We start from the raw sequence: 26,323 nt of genomic DNA, 5'->3' as shown, positions 1-26,323 counted from the left end.
GTCACCGAGCTCGTGGAAAGGAGCTCGCGTTCTCCGTTGCCCCCCTCTCCGCATCACTACCATCTTCCTCTGCTGGCTCGGGTGCTGAGCCTATGCAGCTGGGAGGTATCCGCATCTCGACTAAGGAGAGGGAACGGAGAATCACCAACCGCCTCTGTCTCTATTGCGGTTCTGCTGGTCATTTTGTCACTTCATGTCCAGTAAAAGCCAGAGCTCATCAGTAAGCGGAGGGCTACTGGTGAGCGCTACTACTCCTGTCTCTCCTTCAAGATCCTGCACTACCTTGTCGGTCCATCTACGCTGGACCGGTTCCTCAGCTTCCTGCAGTGCTTTGATAGACTCTGGGGCGGAGGGCTGTTTTATGGACGAGACCTGGGCTCGGGAACATGACATTCCTCTCAGACAGTTAAGGGAGTCCACGGCCTTGTTCGCCCTGGATGGTAGTCCTCTCCCCAGGATTCAGCGTGAGACGCTACCTTTAACCCTCACTGTTTCTGGTAATCATAGCGAAACCATTTCTTTTTTAATTTTTCGTTCACCTTTTACACCTGTTGTTTTGGGCCATCCCTGGCTAGTTTGTCATAATCCTTCCATTAATTGGTCTAGTAATTCTATCCTCTCCTGGAACGTCTCTTGTCATGTGAAATGTTTAATGTCTGCTATCCCTCCTGTTTCCTCTGTCTCTTCTTCACAGGAGGAGCCTGGTGATTTGACAGGGGTGCCGGAGGAATATCACGATCTGCGCACGGTGTTCAGTCGGTCCAGGGCCACCTCTCTTCCTCCACACCGGTCGTATGATTGTAGTATTGATCTCCTTCCGGGAACCACTCCCCCCCGGGGTAGACTATACTCTCTGTCGGCTCCCGAACGTAAGGCTCTCGAAGATTATTTGTCTGTAGCTCTTGCCGCCGGTACCATAGTCCCCTCCTCCTCTCCCGCCGGAGCGGGGGTTTTTTTTGTTAAGAAGAAGGACGGGTCCCTGCGCCCCTGCATAGATTATCGAGGGCTGAATGACATAACAGTGAAGAATCGTTATCCGCTTCCTCTTATGTCTTCAGCCTTCGAGATCCTGCAGGGAGCCAGGTTTTTCACTAAGTTGGACCTTCGTAACGCTTACCATCTCGTGCGCATCAGGGAGGGGGACGAGTGGAAGACGGCGTTTAACACTCCGTTAGGGCACTTTGAATACCGGGTTCTTCCTTTCGGCCTCGCTAACGCTCCAGCTGTCTTTCAGGCATTAGTCAATGATGTCCTGAGAGACATGCTGAACATCTTTGTTTTCGTTTACCTTGACGATATCCTGATTTTTTCACCGTCACTCCAGATTCATGTTCAGCACGTTCGACGTGTCCTCCAGCGCCTTTTAGAGAATTGTCTTTTTGTGAAGGCTGAGAAGTGCTCTTTTCATGCCTCCTCCGTCACATTTCTCGGTTCTGTTATTTCCGCTGAAGGCATTAAGATGGATCCCGCTAAGGTCCAAGCTGTCATTGATTGGCCCGTCCCTAGGTCACGCGTCGAGCTGCAGCGCTTTCTCGGCTTCGCGAACTTCTATCGTCGTTTCATCCGTAATTTCGGTCAGGTGGCAGCCCCTCTCACAGCCCTTACTTCTGTCAAGACGTGCTTTAAGTGGTCCGTTTCCGCCCAGGGAGCTTTTGATCTCCTCAAGAATCGTTTTACATCCGCACCTATCCTTGTTACACCTGACGTCACTAGACAGTTCGTTGTCGAGGTTGACGCGTCAGAGGTGGGCGTGGGAGCCATTCTTTCTCAGCGCTCCCTCTCTGACGACAAGGTCCACCCTTGCGCGTATTTTTCTCATCGCCTGTCGCCGTCGGAACGTAACTATGATGTGGGAAACCGCGAACTGCTCGCCATCCGCTTAGCCCTAGGCGAATGGCGACAGTGGTTGGAGGGGGCGACCGTTCCTTTTGTCGTTTGGACTGACCATAGGAACCTTGAGTACATCCGTTCTGCCAAACGACTTAATGCGCGTCAGGCGCGCTGGGCGCTGTTTTTCGCTCGTTTCGAGTTCGTGATTTCTTATCGTCCGGGCTCTAAGAACACCAAGCCTGATGCTTTATCTCGTCTCTTCAGTTCTTCAGTAGCCTCCACTGACCCCGAGGGGATTCTCCCTGAGGGGCGTGTTGTCGGGTTGACTGTCTGGGGAATTGAGAGGCAGGTAAAGCAAGCACTCACTCAAACTCCGTCGCCGCGCGCTTGTCCTAGGAACCTTCTTTTCGTTCCCGTTCCTACTCGTCTGGCCGTTCTTCAGTGGGCTCACTCTGCCAAGTTAGCCGGCCACCCTGGCGTTCGGGGTACGCTTGCTTCCATTCGCCAGCGTTTTTGGTGGCCCACCCGGGAGCATGACACGCGTCGCTTCGTGGCTGCTTGTTCGGTCTGCGCGCAGACTAAGTCCGGTAACTCCCCTCCTGCCGGCCGTCTCAGGCCGCTTCCCATTCCCTCTCGACCGTGGTCTCACATCGCCTTAGATTTTGTCACCGGACTGCCTTCGTCAGCGGGGAAGACTGTTATTCTTACGGTTGTCGACAGGTTCTCTAAGGCGGCTCATTTTATTCCCCTTGCTAAGCTTCCTTCTGCTAAAGAGACGGCACAAATCATCATCGAGAATGTTTTCAGAATTCATGGCCTTCCGTCAGACGTCGTTTCGGACAGAGGTCCGCAATTCACGTCTCAATTTTGGAGGGAGTTTTGCCGTTTGATTGGGGCTTCCGTCAGTCTCTCTTCCGGCTTTCACCCCCAGTCTAACGGTCAAGCAGAACGGGCCAATCAGACTATTGGTCGCATCTTACGCAGTCTTTCTTTTCGCAACCCTGCGTCTTGGTCAGAACAGCTCCCCTGGGCAGAATACGCCCACAACTCGCTTCCTTCGTCTGCGACCGGGCTATCTCCTTTTCAGAGTAGCCTCGGGTACCAGCCTCCGCTGTTCTCATCTCAGTTCGCCGAGTCCAGCGTCCCCTCCGCTCAGGCTTTTGTCCAACGTTGCGAGCGCACCTGGAAGAGGGTCAGGTCTGCACTTTGCCGTTATAGGGCGCAGACTGTGAGGGCTGCTAATAAGCGCAGAACTAAGAGTCCTAGATATTGTCGCGGTCAGAGAGTTTGGCTCTCCACTCAGAACCTTCCCCTTAAGACCGCTTCTCGCAAGTTGACCCCGCGGTTCATTGGTCCGTTCCGTATTTCTCAGGTCATTAATCCTGTCGCAGTTCGACTTCTTCTTCCGCGATACCTTCGTCGCGTCCACCCGGTCTTCCATGTCTCCTGTATCAAGCCCGTTCTTCGCGCCCCCGCTCGTCTCCCCCCCCCCCCCCCCATCCTTGTTGAGGGCGCACCCATCTACAGGGTCCATAGGATTTTGGACATGCGTCCTCGGGGCCGTGGTCATCAGTACCTAGTAGATTGGGAGGGGTACGGTCCTGAGGAGAGGAGTTGGGTTCCCTCTCGGGACGTGCTGGACCGTGCGCTGATCGAGGATTTCCTCCGTTGCCGCCAGGTTTCCTCCTCGAGTGCGCCAGGAGGCGCTCGGTGAGTGGGGGGGTACTGTCATGTATCTTCATGTTGTGTCTTGTTTCTGTCCTTTCCCTTCACCCTGTCTCCCTCTGCTGGTCGTTATTAGGTTACCTTTTCTCCCCCTCTTTCCCCCAGCTGTTCCTTGTCTCCTCCTAACTACCTCGTCACCCCTTTTCCCGCCTGTTCCCTTTTTCCCTCTGATTAGTTCTCTATATCTCTCTCTGTTTTTGTTTCTGTCTTTGTCGGATTCTTGTTTGTGTTGTTCATGCCTGAACCAGACTATCGTCATGTTTGCTGCAACCTTGTCCTGTCCTGTCGGAACCTGCCGGTCCATCTGAGCCTACGTTTATTTTGTTATTAAAGAAGCTCTGTTTACGTTAATTCGCTTTTGGGTCCTCATTCACGCACCGTAACACTTGCAGTTATGGATGCAATTACTACCACTGTGGGGAAATTCTAAAGCCCAACATATCTCTGCATGACAAACCTGCCTTTACGTTGTCTAGCTCTGGTCCAAGGCCTTATATGTGGTTTGAGCCTTGATGGCTCAAGCTGCATGTAACGCCCTGGACCAGAGCTACTCCATGTCATACTCTTAGCTGTTTAAACTGATATATATGTAACTGAAACTTTCTCTGAAACTTTACCGACTGATTATCTGCACATACTTTGTTTCAATCAGTGGAGGCTCCTCAGAGGAGGAAGGGGAAAACCAATTGCTTTTTTTTTTGCGGGTTTACTAACGCATTACTTCTATTAGCTATGTTGACTATGATGTTACTTCACCTAATATGATGACTACGATGTAGGCTGTTTTTTTTCTTCCTGGTCCCAGACAGCTGATGTGTTGTGCATTGAAGTCCACAAGCAAAGGGAAAAGGTGAGAGGAGGAAAGCACGTAGATGTGAGAAGGAATGCAATGTGGCTGCTATGAAATTGAGCTGTGTTTTCACATGATCAGGAGTGTATTCATTCCACCAATTTATTTTTATTACAACATTTTTTTCACCCTGTTTTCGCCCCAATTTCATGATATCCAATTGTTACATACAGTGTTGTCTCATTGCTGCAACTGCCGTACGGACTCAAGAGACACAAATGTCGAGAGTCCTCCGAAACACAACCCAACAAAACAGCACTGTTGCTTGACACAATGCCCACTTAACCCAGAAGCCAGCCACACCAATGTGTCAGAGGAAACACTGTACACCTGGCGACTGTGTCAGCGTGCACTACGCCCAGCCCGCCACAGGAGTCGCTAGTGCGCGATGGGATAAGGACATCCCTGCCGGCCAAACCCTCCCCTAACCCGGACGACGCTTGGCCAATTGTGCGCCGCCACATGGGTCTCCCGTTTGTAGCCGGCTGCGACAGAGCCTGGACTCAAACCCATCAGGTAAGGAATCTCTAGTGGTACAGCTAGCACTGTGATGCTGTTCCTTAGACCGCTGCGCCACTCGGGAATCATTCTGCCGATTCGGTTGAAAAACCTTTCTTAAGCGGAAGCGAACAAAACGGGGATAAACATACCTGAATTTGGCCAGTAGAAACGCTTGTTTGCAACTGTTGGTCTAATCATTACACCCTAGATCAGCTAGAGGCAGGCAAAAGTGTGCAAGTTAAATGTGTCATTATCTGTACCCTCAAATGTTTTCTCTCGTGCACCTACGTTGTAAACTTTGTAAACCTCATGACGTTTATAGGGAAAATGTGAGAATCATGAGGAAGCCTAAACCTGTCATTGTTACATTGAACTGGGTGAATGGAATATGAATGACACTCATCCAATATGGTGCAATAGAAATAAGGCCAAGCTTCTAAAAACAATTGTCGTCCTCCCTCATCTTAAACGGCACCGACCGCCACTGCTGTAAAGGTGTTTCTTTTCAGCTTTTTAGAGGACAACAACGCACCCTCAATTATGATATTAGCGCCCTGAAATGCATTGACATCTATATTTAATCAACAGCCAAATGTAACATGTAGTGTCAGTGTCGTAGGCCTACAGAACATGAACTTTAACCTTGTCATAGAGTCCAGAGAACATACACGGCTTGTGGTCCTGGGAGGATATAATGGAGCTAAAATAGCTTTATAATGGCTGATGACATGAGTCATATTTTCCCTGATGTCACTTATGTAACTGGAATAATCTGTTTCCACTTTTCACACAATCATTTTCACTTTTAATTGCACTGGCCAAAGATGTTAAAATGAGAGACGTCACCTGGCGGCCACAAATGGAACAAAAGCACACGAGAAATAATATTCAAGTTGCCACATGATCGAGACATATAAGAGTTATAAGGTAACACGAGTAAATTATATCAGTTATCATTCAGCTGATGCAATCCTGTCTAAAGGGAAATATTACAGTATGCAACCATGACATGATTTATATATATATAGATGGGGATTGAACACCCGTCACCAGGGATATGTGTGGTCCAGGGATATGTGTGGTCCAGGGATATGTGTGGTCCAGGGGTATGTGTGGTCCAGGGGTATGTGTGGTCCAGGGGTATGTGTGGTCCAGGGGTATGTTTGGTCCGTTACCACTTCACCAGATTCCAGAACTATCTGGCCTTCTCAGTTAGTTCAAATCCTGGACCTTCTCATCAACTGAGGTGGACACCACCTTCCCATCCACCATCTCCTCCACGATCACCCTCACCCGCTTCTGCATGTGGGAGTTATACTCTGTGGAAAGGGCCACAAAACAGGAATTCATTCATTCATTAATTGTGTGTATTATGGTGAACAAAACTTGATTCATTCATTTGATTAATTATTCTCTGCTTGCTCACCTTCCACCACTTCCTGGACTTGTTGTACTTCCTGGATCTTCTCGACCACGATCACTTTCCTGACCTCCTGTCTGGTCTCCACATGCTTACTGGAAGACACACGGGAAGAACTCACCAACACACATCTTTATCTACTAGTTTGCAATCAGTGGTGTAACTTAAGTAGTTTTTGGGGGTATCTGTAGTTAAGGATTTACATTTTTGACTACTTTTACCTTTACTTCACTACATTGCTTATGAAAATATTGTACTTTTCCTTGACACCTAAAAGTGCTCGTTACATTTTGAATGCTTAGCAGGACAGGAAAATAGTACGATTCACAGACTTATTGTCACGCCCTGACCATAGTTTACTTTGTATTTTCTATGTTTTGATTGGTCAGGGTGTGATCTGAGTGGGTATTCTATGTTTCATGTCTTGTTTGTCTATTTCTATGTTCAGCCTGATATGGTTCTCAGTCAGAGGCAGGTGTTCGTCATTGTCTCTGATTGGGAACCATATTTAGGTAGCCTGGGTTTCACTGGGTGTTTGTGGGTGATTGTTCCTGTCCTTAGTGTTAGTTTGCACCAGTTTAGGCTGTTTCGGTTTTCATTACGTTTATTATTTTGCACTGTTTGTATTTAGATTCGTGTTGCTATAGTCAATAAACATGGATCGTAATCTACACGCCGCATTTTGGTCCGACTCTCCTTCACATACAGAAAACCGTGACACTTATCAAACGAACATTCCTGGTCATCCCTACTGCCTCTGATCTGGCGGACTCACTAAACACATGTTTTGGTTGTAAATTATGTCTGAGTGTTGGAGTGTGCCCCGGCATTCCGTAATTTTAAAAAACAAGAAAATGGTGCCATCTGGTTTGCTTAAAATAAGGAATTTGAAATTATTTACACTTTTACTTTTGATACTTAAGCATATTTTAAACCAAATACTTTTAGACTTTTACTCAAATTAGAATTTTACTGGGTGACTTTTACTTTTATTTTAGTCATTTTCGATTAAGGTATCTTTACTTTTACTCAAGTATGACAGTTGGGTAATTTTTCCATCACTGTTTGCAGTGAGGTGCCAATAAACAGCTGTCTTCCCCCCATCCCTTCCACCTCCCTCTCTTTCCTGCCCCTCTATTATCCCCTCTCACCTGAATCCCTCTCCATCCAGCAGCCTCCTGTACTCAGCGATCTCCATCTCCAGCCTCATCTTGATGTCCAGCAGGATCTGGTACTCGGAGGCCTGCTGCTGGATGCTGACGTTGAGCTGCTGCAGCTCCTCCTCCATGCTGTTGATACAAACCTGCAGCTGGCTCAGCTGGGAGCCGTGGCGGCCGTTTATATCAGCGACGCTCTGCTCCAGGTACCCCTTCTACAGGAATGTGTTTATGTCAGTAAGGGATGAAGAAAATGGAGACGGAAGGAAGGAGAGGGTAGTAGAAATGTATAAATAGGGAGATGAAGGGCAGAGATAGTTAGACTGGTGTGCATAAAGGTGTTAGAACACCTTGACATTAGACCACTGTGGAGGTCTGAAAACTTCTAACAAACTTTGATTTTGGAGTGTAATGTTCCTTTAAAAACCTAAAGGAATTCCATGCTTTAGGAACAGACATAGGGTAAAGAGAAATGCTATATATTTAGGGATGCTGATTCACTAAGATGGTTAGACATCATACCTGAGTGAGCAGGCCATGCAGTTCAATCTCCAGGCTCTGGAAGGTCCTCTTCAGGTCGGTCACCTGAGACTGAGAGGTCTTCACCTCTGTGGTGCTGGTGGTGATCTGGCTCTGAAGCACCTCCACCTGACACACACACACACACACACACACACACACACACACACACACACACACACACACACACACACAACCTATTAGTCAAAAGTATAGTACCACTTCACAAAATAGATGTCAATTGTGCCTCCCACAAAACACATTTAGGGACCCAGGCCCACACCCTTCGAGGCCCCTTGTCCTATTTTCAGGTTGTCTCACCTTGCTCTCAAACCACTTGGCAGCATCTCTCTGGTTCTTCGCCACCATGCCCTCATACTGGGTCCTCATCTCCTCCAGCACCTTGCTCATGTCCACTGAGGAAGCACAGTCCATCTCCACATTCACAGCACCACACTGCTGTGTCCTTATCAAATGCATCTCCTAACAACAGGAAAAGGGGGACAAATTTAGCTATAATACCTGGGATGTCTAGTTCACGTATACACAGGGAAGGGCAAAAACACCCGAAAACAATCAGATACCGTACATTTGAGGACAAATAACAGAGAAGTTGCCCTGGATGTGTTGTGTGTGGGTTTTGCCCCCTTGGGGCCAAACATGGAAATTTGGCCCCAAAAACTCACTGAGAATTAATAAATAAATTTAAGTGCAAAAATATTACAAAAACTACAGGGGAAGTCATTGTGTCCAAATGAAAAATCACATGTGGCTGTCTTTGCATATTGGCACTTCAGCCAACAGCACAAGCGTTAAGACTTGAGTGTGTGAGGAGAAATGAGGAGGTTACCTCCTCATGGTTCTTCCTGAGGTAGACCAGCTCCTCCTTCAGCCCCTCAATCTGCATGTCCAGGTCTCCTCTGGCGAGCATAAAGCTGTCCAGCACTCCTCTCAGACGAGCAACATCCCCTTCCAAGGTCATACGCATGTTAACCTCCGTCTCGAACCTACAGGGGTTGAGGAAAGCAGAGGGCTTGATTAGTTCCTTCTCACAACAAACCAAGATACAACTTGCCCAACCATGAACTGATCCATAGTTCCTGCATACCCCCATAAGCATTTCTGTAGATCTGGGAGGATTGGATCTACTCAATCTCAAACCTATAGGTCAAAGTTACAAATAGAAACAGTACACTCACAGAGGCTGTGTACAGTACAAACAGGAAGTGCACCTACTTCATCTTGAAGTCATCAGCTGCAACTCTGGCATTATCCACCCGCAGGATCATCTGAGCGTTCTCCACAGACCTGGCATGGATCTAGGAACAGGAGGACAGCCACAGTCAATGGAATGTAATATCAGAGTCAACTATGTATGGGATATCATGTGTTTAGATCAGCAGATCAGGTTTGTGTCTACTGTTCATTCATATACAACAATTTTGGTTGTAAATCACCATCCCTACAGTGAAGCATGGTGGTGGCAGCATCATGCTTTGGTATGTTTTTCAGCGGCAAGGACTGGGAGATTAGTCAGGATCGAAGCAAAGATGAACAGAGCAAAGAACAGAGAGATCCTTGATAAAAACCGGCTCCAGAGCGCTCAGGATCTCAGACTGGTCGAAGGTTTACCTTCCAACAGGACAACGACCCTAAGCACACAGCCAAGACAATGCAGGAGTGGCTTCGGGACAAGTCTCTGAATGTCTTTGAGTGGCCCAGCCAGAGCCCAGACTTGAACCCGATCGAACATCTCCGGAGAGACCTGAAAATAGCTGTTCAGCGAAGCTACCCATCCAACCTGACAGAGCTTGAGAGGATCTGCAGCGAGGAATGGGAGAAACTCCCCAAATACAGGTGTGCCAAGCTTGTAGTGTCATACCCAAGAAAACTTGAGGCTGTAATTCGCTTCAACAAAGTAGGTGCTTCAACAAAGTACTGAGTAAAGAGTCTGAATACATATATAAATATAATATTTCAGTTTTCTATTTTTTATACATTTGCAAAAATATATATATATTTTGCTTTGTCATTATGAGGTACTGTGTGTATATTGATGACAGGGGGGAAAACGATTTCATCAATTCTAGAATAAGGCTGTAACGTAACAAAATGTGGAAATAATTAAAGGGTCTGAATACTTTCCGAATGCACTGTAATTCATTCTAGTGCCTCTCTTCTTTCACAAACCTGTTGGCATCCTCTAAATCCTATCCCCACCTCCCTTCTCACTGGCACAGACGTCAATTAAACGTCTATTCAACATAATTACATTTAAAATCGCATGGAAACAATATTGATTCAGTGTGTTGCTACATTAAGACTACATTTTTTTTGTACATTTTTACCTTTATTTAACTAGGCAAGTCATTTAAGAACAAATTCTTATTTTCAATGATGGCCTAGGAACAGTGGGTTAACTGCCTGTTCAGGGGCAGAACGACAGACCTTGTCAGCTTGAACTTGCAACCTTCCGGTTACTAGTCCACCGCTCTAACCACTAGGCTACCCTGCCGCCCCATTACCCAGAAGTACCTTGTTGCGGATGTCTGTGATGGTGGCATAGAACCCACTGAGGTCCTTCTTGTGAGTCGGTGATCTCATCTCGTAGAACTCTTTGATCTGCAACTCCAACTTGCTATTGGCTGCCTCTAGAGAGCGCACCTGTGTACACAGAGAGTGGAAGGAATCAGTTCAGTTCATGGGTCTATCCGAAATGGCACCCTATTCCCTATATAGAGCATTACTTTTGTCCAGAGCCCTATGGGCCCTGTTATGCACTACATAGGGAATAGGATGCCATTTGGGGCGCATCCCATCACGTTAAGTGAATCTGCGCACTCCCATTAAATAATCCCCAACATAATGGAATATAAAATAAATGATCAAATCCTGCTATGTCATTGTACTCATCAGTGGTGTAAAGTGCTTAAGTAAAAATACTTTAAAGTACTACCTAAGTATTTTGGGTATCTTTACTTTAGTTTACTATTTATATTTTTTACAACTGTTGCTTTTACTCCACTACATTCCTAAAGAAAATAGTGTATTTTTTACTCCATAGATTGTCCCTGACACCCAAAAGTAGTCATTACACCTTGAATGCTAAGCAGGAAAGGAAGATGGTCAAATTCACACTCTTATCAAGAGAACATCCCTGGTCATCCCTACTGCCTCTGAACTGGTGGACTCACTAACACATGCTTGGGTTGTAAATTATGTCAGAGCGTTGGAGTGTGCCCCTGACAATCAGTACAAAGAATGTAAATAAATAAGTGTGCCGCCTGGGTTACTTAATATTAGGAATGTGAAAGAATTTCCAATTTTACTTTTGATACTTAAAGTCTATTTGAGCAATTTCATTTTCTTTTGATACCGAAGTATATGTACAACCAAAGACTTGGCCTTGTACTGGAGACTTTCATTGGAGCTTTACAGCAAACTACAGGTTACTGTTTCTTCTCAATAGCAATTTTACAATCAGAAACAATGATGGAATAAATCGTTTTTAAAAAGTTACAAGTTAAGTAAACGTTGTTTAAATATGTACATATTACTGTAGCCTACTGTATTATCCCACTTAATTGAACATTGTGGATAGTATTGATGAAAGGGGTTGTTTAAAACAAAAATGCTTTCTAACAAAGATTAAAGTTCACTTTCTAATAAAACCATTCTGTATCATCGACTATGTAGTGTTTTGAAAAGACTGCCTTGTCTTTCGGTCTCCATAATCTGGGCTGTGCGTAATATCCCGCAGCGCGCCTAATCTCTATCCACATCTCCATCATTCTTCCTTACCTTTTCCAGGTAGCGGGCCAAACGATCGTTCAGATTCTGCATGGTATGCTTCTCGTTGGCACCGATAGTGATCTGACCTGGCCCGTCCGTAGAGAAAGAAGATTGAGAGATACGGGTGCCGTATCCCCCGGCACCTCCATATACACTCGGCGAGCGACTGCTCCCAACAGAGGACACGCTCATACGGGACCTACCGTATCCCAAACCGCTGGAAGACTGCATCCCACCAGGCGAACTGAGGCCACTCGAAACGACACCGCTACCTGAGCTGTATCTAAGGCTACTACTGCGACTGGCTACAATGGACATGGCGAGAGATAGTCTGGCGATGCGTCCTGGGAGGTTAAAGTGCGTTCTTCGTAGTTGAGGCGTCAGGTAAAATAACCCCCTTCGTGTCCTCGAGCGTTTTATACAGTTGGGTTAAGAATGATTGACTGCGTCACCATTATTCCTTGGAATGAAGGCATATCTAATTGTTTTGTTCAGTGGGTGGGTACAGGGCTTACAACAACTAAGGAAATGAATGGTTCAGTAAATGTTGTGATTTATGAAAGGCAGTGTGTTTGACAGGTATAGACTGGCAAGTCAGACAGCTTTACTAAATGTGTTTTGTAAAAGCTGGCATTCCATGGTTTCAGACATCCATTTTCAATTACATTTTGGTTTGTTTACTGAAATTGGCAATATTTTTTTATATATTTTAAAAATATATTATTTTCAAGGATGTGTAGGCTAAATATTGTATGTGTTATTATTTTGCCAAGCTAAAATGTTGCACCAAGTCACTCCGTCACTTACATTTGATGATTTTCCATCATTCTATCCATTTGAAAAGATGGTCATTAACAGTCATCTTTTTGAAGTGTAGATGTAGAACCACTATAAACTGTTCATAAATTCAACACATTCAATGTTGTTACTTTGTCTACTCCGTCTACTTGCTCTCAGATTAGTTGGTTGAATAGTGTGTTCAATCATTGTCAAAGATGTGTAGTAGGTTTTCTTACTATTTTGCCCTAAGTCAATTTGATGATGTTCTCATGCTTTGATTCTGAATTCACAGATGTCCTGTTCAGTAACTATACCCTTATTTGAAATATGAATAAACCTCATAATTCCTCACATTCCTCACATTTAGCCTACTCAGTACATTCTCTCAGATGTTGGTTTGGATAGTGTGTATGCAAAACAGCCACACAACAGCCTGAATAAATTGAACCGTTTCATTCCAAAACGCTCTATATCCATTTTCAGAAATGTTGGTCAATTATCTTTTATTGTTTCCAGAAATTATGAAAGAGATTGGTGTTTTTCAAATCAAATCAAATCAAATTGTATTTGTCACATACACATGTTAGCAGATGTTAATGCGAGTGTGGCGAAATGCTTGTGCTTCTAGTTCCCGACAATGCGGTAATAACCGACGAGTAATCTAACCTAACAATTCCACAACTACTGTCTTATACACACAAGTGTAAAGGGATAAAGAATATGTACATAAAGATATATGAATGAGTGATGGTACAGAACGGCATGGCAAGCTGCAGTAGATGGTATCGAGTACAGTATATACATTTACATATGAGATGAGTAATGTAGGGTATGTAAACATTATAATAAGTGGCATTGTTTAAAGTGGCTAGTGATACATTTTTTACATCAATTTCCACCTATTTCCATTGTTAATTTAAAGTGGCTGGAGTTGAGTCAGTATGTTGGCAGCAGCCACTCAATGTTAGTGGTGGCTGTTTAACAGTCTGATGGCTTTGAAATAGAAGCTGTTTTTCAGTCTCTCGGTCCCTGCTTTGATGCACCTGTACTGACCTCGCCTTCTGGATGATAGCGGGGTGAACAGGCAGTGGCTCGGGTGGTTATTGTCCTTGATGATCTTTATGGCCTTCCTGTGACATCGGGTGGTGTAGGTGTCCTGGAGGGCAGGTAGTTTGCCCCGGTGATGCGTTGTGCAGACCTCACTACCCTCTGGAGAGCCTTACAGTTGTTGGCGAAGCAGTTGCCGTAACAGGCGGTGATACAGCCCAACAGGATGCTCTCGATTGTGCATCTGTAGAAGTTTGTGAGTGCTTTTGGTGACAAGCCAAATTTCTTCAGCCTCCTGAGGTTGGCTACTGCGCCTTCTTCACAACGCTGTCTGTGTGGGTGGACCAATTCAGTTTGTCCGTGATGTGTACGCCGAGGAACATAAAACGTACTACCCTCTCCACTACTGTCCCGTCGATGTGGATAGGGGGGGTGACCCTCTGCTGTTTCCTGAAGTCCACAATCATCTCCTTAGTTTTGTTGATGTTGAGTGTGAGGTTATTTTCCTTACACCACACTCTGAGGGCCCTCACCTCCTCCCTGTAGGCCGTCTTGTCGTTGTTGGTAATCAAGCCTACCACTGTAGTGTCGCCCGCAAACTTGATGATTGAGTTGGAGGCGTGCATGGCCACGCAGTCGTGGGTGAACAGGGAGTACAGGAGAGGGCTCAGAACGCACCATTGTGGGGCCCCAGTGTTGAGGATCAGCGGGGTGGAGATGTTGTTACCTACCCTCACCACCTGGGGGCGGCCCGTCAGGAAGTCCAGGACCCAGTTGCACAGGGCGGGGTCGAGACCCAGGGTCTCGAGCTTGATGACGAGTTTGGAGGATACTATGGTGTTAAATGCTGAGCTGTAGTCGATCAACATCATTCTCACACAGGTATTCCTCTTGTCCAGATGGGCTAGGGCAGTGTGCAGTGTGGTTGCAATTGCATCGTCTGTGGACCTATTGGGGCGGTAAGCAAATTGGAGTGGGTCTAGGGTGTCAGGTAGGGTGGAGGTGATATCTGTCCTTGACTAGTCTCTCAAAGCACTTCATGATGACGGAAGTGAGTGCTACGGGGCGGGGCGGTAGTCGTTTAGCTCAGTTACCTTAGCTTTCTTGGGAACAGGAACAATGGTGGCCCACTTGAAGCATGTGGGAACAGCAGATTGGGATAAGGATTGATTGAATATGTCCGTAAACACACCAGCCAGCTGGTCTGCGCATGCTCTGAGGACGCGGCTGGGGATGCCGTCTGGGCCTGCAGCCTTGCGAGGGTTAACACGTTTAAACGTTTTATTCACGTCGGCTGCAGTGAAGGAGAGCCCGCAGGTTTTGGTAGCGGTCCGTGTCAGTGGCACTGGCGTTGCTCCTCAACGCGAGCAAAAAGAGATCAGTGTTTTTTCACTATCTAATGAGGTTGTTCAATGACAGACATGTATTTGTTACTACTATTCGGTTTCACACAGTCAAATGTAACAAATAAAAAAAATTAAATGATACATTTGTGACATCAATATTTTAAAAAATGTACAAAAACGTTATTCAATATAGTAATATGACATCTATATGTTAATGTTTACATTTGACATTTTAGTCATTAGCAGATAGTCTAATCCGGAGCGATTTACAGAAATTCATTTCAAACTAGGTAGGTGAGACAACCACATCCCAGCTAGCACATAACGTTCTGAGAACCACATGTTTCTTAGAGTTTGGTGAGAGTGTGGTTGCCCTATGCCTATTTAGCATACAACCTTCTCATAACACAGGGCTTCCCAAACTTTTTGGGCCTATGACCTAAGCGGTACCGGAGTGCCAAGTCTAGGACAAAAAGGCTTCGCAACAGTTTTTACCCCCAAGCCATAAGGCTCCTGAACAGGTACCCAGACTATTTGCATTGTGTGCCCCCCCCAAACCCCTCTTTTTACACTCCTGCTACGCTCTGTTTATCACATATGCATAGTCACTTTAACTATACATTCATGTGCATACTACCTCAATCAGCCTGACTAACCGGTGTCTGTATGTATCCTCGCTACTTTTATAGCCTCGCTACTGTATATAGCCTGTCTTTTTACTGTTGCTTTATTTCTTTACTTACCTATTGTTCACCTAACACCTTTCTTGCACTATTGGTTAGAGCCTTAAGTAAGCATTTCACTGTAAGGTTCCACCTGTTGTATTCGGCACACGTGACAAATACATTTTGATTTGATTTGATTTGAAACCATCAAGCATCAACCTGTTAGAGGAGTCTGTAGTTGGATTTTGACTGTAGTGAAAACCATTCTAGGATTTTATTTGATCATGGGGGAAATGAGCTGCTGTGTAAGCACTGCAAGGCAGGTTAGACTGAATTGAGCCCTGCCTCTTTTCATGTAATGATGATAAATGAGTTTGACCTTTTCAGAGCATGAACAGACACATCCCCAGGGCCATTTCACCTGAACAAATATCATCACAGATGAATAGCACACAGATACAGGGCCTTCAGAAAGTATTCACACCCCTTGATTTATTCCACATGTTTGTGTCACAGCCTGATTTCAAAATGGAATTAAAAAAAATACATATCACACATCTACACGCAATACCCCATAATGACAAAATGAAAACTTGTTTTTAGAAATGTTTGCACATTTATTGAAAATGACATACAGAAATATCTAATTTACATAAGTATTCACACCTCTGAGTCAATACATGTTAGAATCACCTTTGGCAGCGATTGCAGCTATGAGTCATTCTGGCTCTAAGAGTCTCTAAGAGCTGTACACACATGGATTGTAAAATATTTGCACATATTCTTTTTTTAAATCTTCAAGCTCTGTCGAGTTGGTTGTTGATCATTGCTAGACAGCCATTTTCAAGTCTTGCCATAGATTTTCAAGCCAAAATAAGCACACAAAAAACTAACTAGGCCACTCTGGAACATTCCATTTTGTCTTGGTAAGCAACTCCAGTATATTTTTGGCTTTGTGTTTTAGGTTATTGTCCTGCTGAAAGGTGAATTTGTCTCCCGGTATCTGTTAGAAAGCAGACTGAACTCTAGGATTTACTCTAGGATTTTGCCTGTGCTTAGCTCTATTCAGTTTCTTTTTATCCTAAAAAAAATCCCTAGTCCTTGCCGATGACAAGCATACCAATAACATGATGCAGCCACCACCATGCTTGAAAATATGAAGTGCGGTAGTCAGTGATGTGTTGTGTTGGATTTGCCACAAACATAATGCTTTCTATTCGGGACATAAAGTTAATTTCTTTGACACATTTTTTGCAGTTTTATTTTAGTGCCTTATTGCAAGCAGGATGCATGTTTTGGAATATTTTTTTTATGTACAGGCTTCCTTCCTTTCACTCTGTCATTTAGGTTAATGTTGTGGAGTAACTACAATGTTGATCCATCCTCACTTTTCTCCTATTACTTCTATTAAACTGTAACTGTTTTAAAGTCACCATTGGCCTCATGAAATCCCTGCGCAGATTCCTTCCTCTCCGGCAACTGAGTTAGAAAGGATGCCTGTATCTTTGTAATGTCTGGGTGTATTGATACACCATCCAAAGTGTAATTAATAACTTCACCGTGCTCAAAGGGATATTCACTGTCAGCTTTTCTAAATTTCTACCCGTCTACCAATAGGTGCCCTTCTATGCGAGGCATTGGAAACCTCCCTGGTCTCTGTGGCTGAATCTGTGTATGAAATTCACTGCTTGACAGAGGAACCTTACAGATAACTGTATGTGTCTGGTACAGAGATCAGGTAGTCATTCAAAAATGATATTGAACACTATTATTGTACACAGGGTGAGTCCATGTAACTTATTATGTGACTTTTTAAGCAATTGAACTTATTTAGGCTTGCCATAACAAAGGGGTTGAATACTTTTTGACTCAAGACGTTTCAGCGTTTCACATTTTATTATATAATACAAACATAATTCCACTTTCACAATATGGGTTTATTTGGTGTAGGCCAGTGACACAAAATGTTCATTGTATCAATTTTAAATTCCGTCTGTAACTCAAAATGTGTAGAAAGCCAAGAGGTGTGAATACTTTCTTAAGGCCCTGTAAGCAGACAATTATTATTTTTTTACCTCCCAAAGTACAAATCATTCACACACTTGATGGCATCTATGTAGTCTCTGGTGACACTAAAGGTTAAAAGGAAGTGTTTGACTTGACTATTCTTTGGCACCGTGTGACAAGAGGTATGTCCGAGGAATGTCTTGGAAACCAAGACACCATTGCGTGCCTAATCACTTGGCAGGCATTCTGTTATTTCTACTGTTTTCTTTGGTTGTATTGTCACAAGTAGAGATGTTCTGCCTCGATTAGGTAAGACAATAACAAAAGCGAAAGGGTGAGTCCTATATGTTTTTGGCCTATGTGCGATTACTTCCAAATGTCAGCTGGAATGCCTGTGTGTCTAGGCTATTATGATAAAGCAAGTATGGAAGGGAGTGGTATACCTCCTTTACAGGAAGTTACATGCACCTAGTAAAGAAGATGGACACAGCACCAACTGGGCCAGCACAATTTAGAGGGCTGGAAGTGGAAGGACCCTAACGAAATGGGTTTATTTCGAATCTAGGACATCAACAATCTTACATGCATTTTTGCTTTTAATTATCATTTTAATTTCCCTTTAACGATCCATTTCTACAATACACTCTCTTCCACACCCACATCTCAGAACTGAACGAACAACATCTCACACACACCCACCAATTACCCCAGTTACCACACACACACCTCCAGTCTTCCTAGGAAAGAGCCCTGCTATCCATTCTCATCATCCTTGGAGTGCCAGAAACTGACAGACTGGCTTCCAGTTTTCCTATATAAATGAGTTGATACTTTACATTACTGTGAAGTGCACAATGAAAAGAGACATCAGGTCCATGTTAAACCATTATCTCTTGTTTCCTATTTCCTAAACAGCATGTCACTTTGGCTGTGGTATCCTGACCACAATTCCAGTGTTTAAAAAAAGATATATTAACAAGCTTCATTTACAACATTCTAAATGGATATCATATCTTTTTTTTTTACAGCTTTTAAAGACTATAATATTTACAGAAGATAGTTCCTTAACCATTTAGAAAATATATAGGTACACAACTCGAATGTTGGTTCCAGTCAATGATGCTCTCTTTAGTCCAGATAAGTGGAGTGGAGGACGTACGTCATCACTTAAAACCCTTCCTCATCTGTTGTTAAGGTTACGCCATAATGATATCGCTGTCATAATCCTTTTACAACTAGGTCTATAGTTAAGAACATCAGTAATGATATGGTGCCTTTGTGTTTCAAATGTGTTTCTCAGTGATAGACAACTTGCCATTTTTTTTCCCCATGGCATTTTTAATGATCGATTCATTGTTTTTCTTGCCTGTCAATGCAAGTGGAAGTTACAGTTGGTGGTCCTTGGCCTTGGATACAGGTGTTATGACAGGGTTGTAGACTTCTTCTGTAACCACAACCACCATTGAACGTCTGAGTTATACTTTATTGTCTCACATTTCCAGGTGAACGATTAGAATATTGATGCGCCCCATTCTGGCACTGAGTATCCATTACGCATGGAGTTTCCATCGTCTCTTTTAATCAATCAAGGGATCTATCTTGGACATTGTTATCAGACATTGCTCTTTGACCATATTGGTTAGATAGACCTTGGTGTATAAAATACCTGACACAGACAACTGGCAATATCATTCGCACTTGCTGACTTCGTTTTGTACAGACTGTCACATACGGTCCACTCTCTTTTAAGGTAATTTCCACTGTCACTTCCATGCAAAAAAAAAACATTTTTTGTATTCCCTACTTTTAATAATCTAAAGCTATAAGAAAACTCTTCTTCTGCGTCCAGGCATGGCAATGCGTGGATTGTTGGTGTACGTCCTCATGGCAGCGCTAGTGGGGGTTGGTTTGACATCACCCGTATCCAAGTCGGATGGCAACACCAAACAGGGTGGGATACTGCCACAGCTACTGGCCAGGAGGGAGGCAGTGTGGAATGCTGCGGAGAACGTCGCTAAGCGGGAGCAAGACACTCAAATGAGCATGGCACAGATGGCGAGGACGGCGCACCTGTCGGAGGACCAGCGCGAGTTCATGTCCAAGCAAATCAAGCAGGCCATCTCAGGTATGTGGTGGTGTCGGGTCAAGTGCTTGTGTGTGTGCGAGAGAGAGAGAGAGAGAGAGATGCCAACATCTACCGTGACAAATGTGAAGTGTATCGTCGTTCTCTTTAAATGCACATTGAACTTTTCTGTTTGGTTCATGTAGGTTTGTATTGTTCGCAGAGTTGATGAACGAGTGTCCGGGCCGGGACTACCAAGGATGGGTCGACTTTGGACGGCGGAGTGCAGAGTAGAGACGTACCAAAGGCCAACTGAGGAACGTCTGCCTGCACTGGCGTTACTCAGGAATACATCCCTATTTGAAATAGATTGTATTTATTTTTGAATTTGCTTATATTGATTTTTATCCAAGTGTCAAAATAAACATGTTTGCAGTATCTATGTCTACGGACAATTCTTGACTTAATTTAGGACATGGGCCGGCTGTAGAATCTACATTAAGTGTTCTTAATGGCTTAATGTGTCCGGGGAAACCGGCCCTTTGAGTAGAAAAAGAACACGCATGCACGTGTGGCTGATGGAAATACAAATGTACGTTTTAATGTACAGGCGGTACAATTTATACAGACATGCATCTCAGTGATCATAACATACAATTCCGCAAAGAGTAGTCAATTTGAACATCTGAAATATATGTAGTGCTGTTTGGTTCATTTTCTTCTGAATTCAAATGGTCATCATTTGCTATCATTTCCCCGTTTGATATGCAGTATCCTACGCCTTTTATCTACAGTTGATTGTCCCGACACCCGAAGGAGAATCCAAAAAAAGCATGCAGTCCATGATCACTTGATCTAAACAATTTCGTACAGCTCACTTTCATTATTCCTGATGACATGAATTACATTTGTCCCAACAACACTTTAGTTTAAGGTCTGTTAGACACAGATCCGGCACAATAGACTAGTGCCGAGACCTTATACAGTCACTTTCAGGTGTCTTTGATACAGCATGGTAGACTACCTGAATGGTTTTGGTGAGGTACGACTAAATACACAAGTTTACAATGACTGACATAATTGGCAGCATTTCAAAGTAAAGCATTTTACAGTGACTTGCAGCAGGTGATGTGTGATGCCATGCAATTGCACAGTACCACGAGTGCTAAATGAGGACTTTTGGGTAAAGAGCAGATTAGTATACCTCAGCGAATGTCAATAATGTCCTAAACTTTCAGGAAGTTCAGTCAGTGTATCAATCTCTCTACCATTCTGTAATGGGGAGTGATTGAAGTGTTAGTTTTACCCCAGTAAAGTGAATGTGGTTAATTCCCACAAATGCTTCATTTTCTAATAGCAGCTAATATGCAAAAGGACATACTGAATTCCAGTGCATCTGGGGTGTTTTAAGTGTGACAAACTGTGGTCAGCTTGGTGGTTCTCAAATAACAATACCTTGAACCTTTCCCAAAGTAATGAAAAGGTCATGTGATTGTATTTAATGGTAAAAAAAAATTATATTAAAAAAGCATAGTGGTGGGGGTCTTTCAAAAATAAAAAATAAAAAATAAACACCACGAGAAGCCTTCTCTTTCTTTCATACCGTGTAAAACCATCCGACACCCACGAAACACAGGTATAAAAAAGAAACGCATGTTTTTCTTTGTGATGTTCCTCATCTTTTAATTTTATATTGAAAAAAATAATAAAACCTTGCGCGTGTTCAAGCCAGCCGGACCAGTGATCAGGTGACTCTCCTGAGAATGATCATGTCACACATTGTCGTGGAGACCTAGTATCTACAAAACATGAGTCCATTACAAACAGAAGAGTGACTATACACGTAACAGAAACTCAACGTATGGCTCTATGGTTCTCCTGAGGTTCCATTTTACGATGTATTGCTGTGGGCCCAAAACACAAAATGGCGGTACGGTGCATAGTCAGTATATGGATTGAAGTCAATGACGATTAAGGAGGAAGGGTAGAAGGAGTTTTCCCAGTCTTTCTCAGACTCTAGGTGGATGTCTGTAATGCCTGATTGCTTCTCTCTCTTCTCCGTTCTCTCTTCAGTCCACCACGCCTCGGTCTGCCACCTTGTGAAGTCCCAGACGCCTCAGCTTCTCTACCAGGTTGAAGCTGAAAATGTTCCTTCTCCCTTCTTCCTCCATAGTGCAAGTTCCTCCACCCCGCTCTTCCTCTGCCGTTGTGGGGCGTGTGTGGGGTGTGTGTGGGGTCAGTTGGTGGTAAGGGTAGGGGAGGGTGGAGGCAGAGATTCCCTGCACCTCCAGCAGCCTCAGGAGTCCCAGTGATAGTGGAGGTGCTGTGGTGGAGGTGGAGTGGTGGCCGCCACCCTGGCTAGGGTCAAAGGTCGGCACACAGTGCTGCTGATTCGAGGAGGAGGGCGACGTGGTGCTCAGATGCTCACAGCTCCAACAAGCGGACAGGCTGCGAGAGCAAAGGCTGTAAATACAGGAAAATAGAAAAATACCAATCAGACACAGGAGTTCTGTTATATGTAATAAATACATAGCTAGAAGCTTAGCAGCATTAGTAACAGTGCACCATTAGTTAAGAGTGGTTAGTTAGTGTAGTTGCTCCCAGTGATGGATTACGCCTGTAAGGGTGGGTTAGAGATTGTGTTAGTCCGTTAGTTAGTCAGCCTGAGAACTGAAAATAGGATTTCTGTTTGTTCATACAGTTTACCTGTAAGAATCTGGAAGGGATCAGGAACTGTTAAGATGAGCACATGGGCCATGGTGTCCAAGTTAGCAAGCCAAGCAAGTGTGTGACATGTTGTTTACGAAGTAGATTCGAGATAATGGACCAAATCCTTAATAGAGAAGCAGGCATTAAGATGTTGGAATGGGAGACCTGTGTGTATTAAAGTTTGAGTTATGTGTGTGTGTTATCTTAGATTAGGATTTGGCCCCAATTAAACTAATCTAAACCTCAGAGTCATTTAAATACACACAAGAACATCCATTTGTTTTATGCATGGAAAGTTGAAGCATTGTCGTAGCTGTGAGTGCATTCATTTGCGTTGCTTTATAGTGGTGTTTGTTTAAGGCTCTAGTGTGGGGTATGATCGATAGTTTTACTTAGGGGTTGGGTGGGGTCAGAGTTAGAAGGGGCAAGTTTTAGAAAAGTTAGGGGATAAATATGGGATTTTCCAGCATCATTCCCACTCTGTCCATGCCTGTTGGCTCTTACTTTGCCTAGGAAGCCCACATTAGAGCTGGAGAAAGTGCTTGGACCAGCGTTTCCTACCACTGAGGGGAGAGACATGGGGTAAGGGGAGACGGATTGAGTAAGGGAGGAGAGGACTGCTATACACACACACAAAGTAGCAAGGTACTTTTGAGGAGAAAAATGGGGCAGCACAGCAAAGCTGCTGTTGTTTTGAGAGTGGTGTCGTCTTTTGTAGTCATATCGTAAATACATTTTCACGTCATTACTAACATTGGGATTTGGTTTAATTAATTAAATTAATGACTGAATTAATGAATAACAAAAGGCAAATTAATTCAAAATAAATGGATTTCACTTTATTGTACAGTCCACTACCTGGGGATAACAGGCAGAATCTATCGCACACACAAAACCGATTAGTGATGGTGCTGGAAGCAAATTCCAAAACTGGAGAAACAGGGAAAAGTCTCTTCACACTTCCATTCAGATGCAAATTGAATTTAATAGTAGATTTAGTTCAGTCTGCCTTCAACAGTCCACTACCTGGTAATTACTTATGTTCCTTTGGATTCATTTCAAACACCATTTAGTACCATACCATTTAGTACCATACCATTTAGTACCATACCATCTAGTACCAGGTTTCCTATTATTTCCATGACTTTGACGAACCTTCCAGGAAGTATTCATTGTCACCATAAATACGATCTTAGTAAATACCAGACAAAAAACATGTAACTTTCTGCACTTGACTGTACGCTGCTTTCTTGGCCATGTCTCCTTCTAAACAAATATCTCAACGGCCTTCCTGGTTAAATAAATCATACCTAAAATAAAATGTGAAACCGGACTGTAAAATAAAGTGTAACCAATGAATAGGTGTGTGTGAGGGACTCGCAGATCTTACCTGGTGGAGAAGGAGGGGAGCAGGAGGGATGGGTGGTGGCGCCGACAGGTGGTGACGGTGTGGGTGGGAGGGGTCTGGGGGAGGTTGGGGCCGGAGGATGGAGTGACTGTGGGTGATGGACACACTTTACACAACTACACACGAACACAACAACATACATAACTACTCACAATGGATGAGGAAAATCCCAGAGCCACCCACCACGGATGGGAGAATGTACGGTACACAACGACAGTATGAGTTGGAATGACACAAACTGTTTAGTAACATCACACCTACCACACAGGTGAACTTAGGGGGATAAGGACCACAGTAGACATGTTATCCAAATAGAAGGTTCCAGTGTCAATGCCTGATCGTTCTCCCTTACCCAATCTGACGGACCTAAAGAGTTCCGTCGGAGAGAGAAGGGAAAACGATCAGATTTTCACACCAGACTAGAGGGACCAGAGGAATGAGTGTGCACTGTGGGTGAATGTTTTCACTCACAATTGAGACCCTATCAACCGTATCTACTGAACTCAACTAAACACTACTTTGTGGCCTCTTTTCTTACCTATGGTGCCGTGGGCTCTGGCAGCCAGGTTGTGGGAGAGCTGTGATAGGTCTGGGTCATCCTCCTCAAGGTCATTGAGGCTGTAGACGTGTTGGAGGTCGATCTCCAGCTCCCGGAAGTCTTTGGTGAGGACCCCCGGGCGAGGGTGCAGGATACCACCCAGGTTGGGCTTGGCCAGCTGCTGCCAGTGGTGCAGGGTCACTGAGCCTGGGGTGGAGAGGAAGGGCGATATATGTTGGGAATAACACATTTATTTATTTATATAATAACCTGTATTTCTCTAATCATGCATATTTTTCATATTGAAAGAAGAAAACAATTGTAAAGAGTGTCTATTTTCAGCTTTTAGAGTCTACATTCATAGTTTCACTTGTAATTGAGTCTAGAAACCTTAGGCAAGTTACCGTAAAACTACCATTTGAGTTACCACACACCTAATATCTCAGCTAAGAACACACACAGGGTCTCCCTGTCCCTCCTCACCTTCCAGGGGCTTGACAATCTGCAGGCGATCGGGTAGGTAGGAGCGTGAGCCCCCCGATCCGGCCGAGGAGTGCAGCGAGCTGCCATTGGAGTAGTTGGTGCTTGTCGACGCCACCGAGCTGGACACCAGGCTGTCGTTGGGCGTAAGGAACCCACTGGAGCCCAGCTCGCCCACCTCCTCACCCTCCTCGCTGCACCCCTGACAGGCGGTGGCCAGGGCGCGGAGTTTGCGTTCACGCTCCACCTCAAAGAAGGGGCGCTCTGAAGCATGGCTCTGCTGGCGGTCAGATAAACAGCGGAGCGCGGCCGCAAGGTCCTGGCCTCCAGGCATGCCCGGCATACCCAGACGCTTACGGCCACTCACACTGAGATCAGACAGAAATAAAGGCAGGTTAATGATATACCTTACACTGTTGATGCACTAACACTCAGAGTAGAGGAGGTAGAATAGGTTTTGAATACAAATGCACTGCTGTTATTAGTACACATAGACCAGAGAAATGGAAGCTGTATGTTTGAACATGTATGAAGGACAGTCCATTAATATACTATGGAAAAGCATTTCACTGTTAGTCTACGCCTGTTGTCTGCGAAGCATGTGACATATACAAATTCATTTGATTTGAAAAGTAAATACTCTGTGTGTCTGATGTCTGTAGACTCTGTATGAGAGTTCATGTAATTCACACATATACCCATAAATACCCATGTGCACCACCTGTCAAACGTTTTAGAACACCTACTCATTCAAGGTTTTTTACATTTTTTTATTACTATTTTCTACATTGTAGAATAATAAAGACATCAAAACTATGAAATAACACACATGGAATTATGTAGTAAACAAAAAAGTGTTAAACAAATCAACATATATTTTAGATTTTAGATTCTTCAAACTAGCCACCCTTTGCCTTGATGACAGCTTTGCACACTCTTGGCATTCTCTCAACCAGTTTCACCTGGTTGAGAGAAGGAGTTCCCACATCTTGAAGGAGTTCCCACATATGTTGAGCACTTGTTGACTGCTTTTTCCTTCACTCTGCGATCAGACTCATCCTAAAGCATCTCAATTTGGTTCAGGTCGGAGGATTGTGGAGGCCAGGTCATCTGATTCAGCACTCCATCACTCTCCTTCTTGGTAAAATTGCCCTTAAACGGCCTGGAGGTGTGTTGGGTCATTGTGCTGTTGAAAAACAAATGATAGTGGGACTAAGCTCAAACCAGATGGGATGGCGTTTCGCTGAAGAATGCAGTGGTTGTCACACCCTGATCTGTTTCACCTGCTTGTCTCCACCCCCCTCCAGGTGTCGCCCATCATGCCCATTATCCCATGTGTATTTACACCTGTGTTCTCTGTGTCTGTTGCCAGTTCGTTTTGTTTGCAAAACCTACCAGCGTTTGATCCCCTGCTCTTGACTGTTTCTTGCTCCTGTTTTCTAGTCCTTCCCGGTTTTGACCATTCTGCCTGCCTTGACCCTGAGCCT

General features: G+C 44.3%; 3 protein-coding genes across 12 annotated transcripts in view; 1 reads left to right on the top strand and 2 right to left on the bottom strand.

Moving 5' to 3' along the window:
* Positions 1-5,688: 5,688 nt before the first annotated feature.
* On the bottom strand, positions 5,689-12,274 carry krt99 (keratin 99). The gene is made up of 9 exons (XM_021557107.3): positions 11,804-12,274; positions 10,538-10,666; positions 9,239-9,321; positions 8,853-9,009; positions 8,324-8,485; positions 8,006-8,131; positions 7,478-7,698; positions 6,333-6,421; positions 5,689-6,225 (listed from the first exon to the last, which is right to left on the bottom strand). Exons 1-9 carry the CDS (start codon positions 12,110-12,112, stop codon positions 6,119-6,121), a joined length of 1,383 nt encoding a protein of 460 aa, XP_021412782.1. The 5' UTR covers positions 12,113-12,274; the 3' UTR covers positions 5,689-6,118.
* Positions 12,275-18,845: 6,571 nt separating this feature from the next.
* On the top strand, positions 18,846-20,139 carry LOC110487520 (uncharacterized). The gene is made up of 3 exons (XM_021559439.3): positions 18,846-19,389; positions 19,489-19,764; positions 19,925-20,139. The coding sequence occupies exons 2-3, from the start codon at positions 19,491-19,493 to the stop codon at positions 19,993-19,995; spliced, it is 345 nt and encodes a 114-aa protein (XP_021415114.3). The 5' UTR covers positions 18,846-19,389; positions 19,489-19,490; the 3' UTR covers positions 19,996-20,139.
* A 138-nt stretch (positions 20,140-20,277) lies between these two features.
* The window catches only part of LOC110485893 (trafficking kinesin-binding protein 1), a 40,632-nt gene continuing 34,586 nt past the window's right edge, over positions 20,278-26,323 (bottom strand). For 3 of the 10 annotated variants that reach the window (XM_021557103.3, XM_090195952.1, XM_090195953.1), the window contains 5 exons: positions 24,840-25,204; positions 24,357-24,563; positions 23,801-23,906; positions 22,915-22,973; positions 20,278-22,164 (listed from right to left, as the gene is read on the bottom strand). In XM_021557103.3, the coding sequence (XP_021412778.3) occupies positions 22,934-22,973; positions 23,801-23,906; positions 24,357-24,563; positions 24,840-25,204 (718 nt within the window). In that variant the 3' untranslated portion in view covers positions 20,278-22,164; positions 22,915-22,933. Of the gene's footprint in view, positions 22,165-22,914; positions 22,974-23,800; positions 24,185-24,356; positions 24,564-24,839; positions 25,205-26,323 lie in introns of those variants that run through there. The other 7 variants (XM_021557101.3, XM_036940567.2, XM_021557102.3 and 4 more) reach the window with 4 other exon arrangements.

The sequence above is a fragment of the Oncorhynchus mykiss genome, chromosome 13, assembly GCF_057628025.1.
Source record: "Oncorhynchus mykiss isolate SJ-2025 chromosome 13, ASM5762802v1, whole genome shotgun sequence".
Taxonomy (NCBI): domain Eukaryota; kingdom Metazoa; phylum Chordata; class Actinopteri; order Salmoniformes; family Salmonidae; genus Oncorhynchus; species Oncorhynchus mykiss.
Note: the sequence above shows the minus strand (reverse complement) of the source record. Positions and strands in the feature narration are given on the sequence as shown.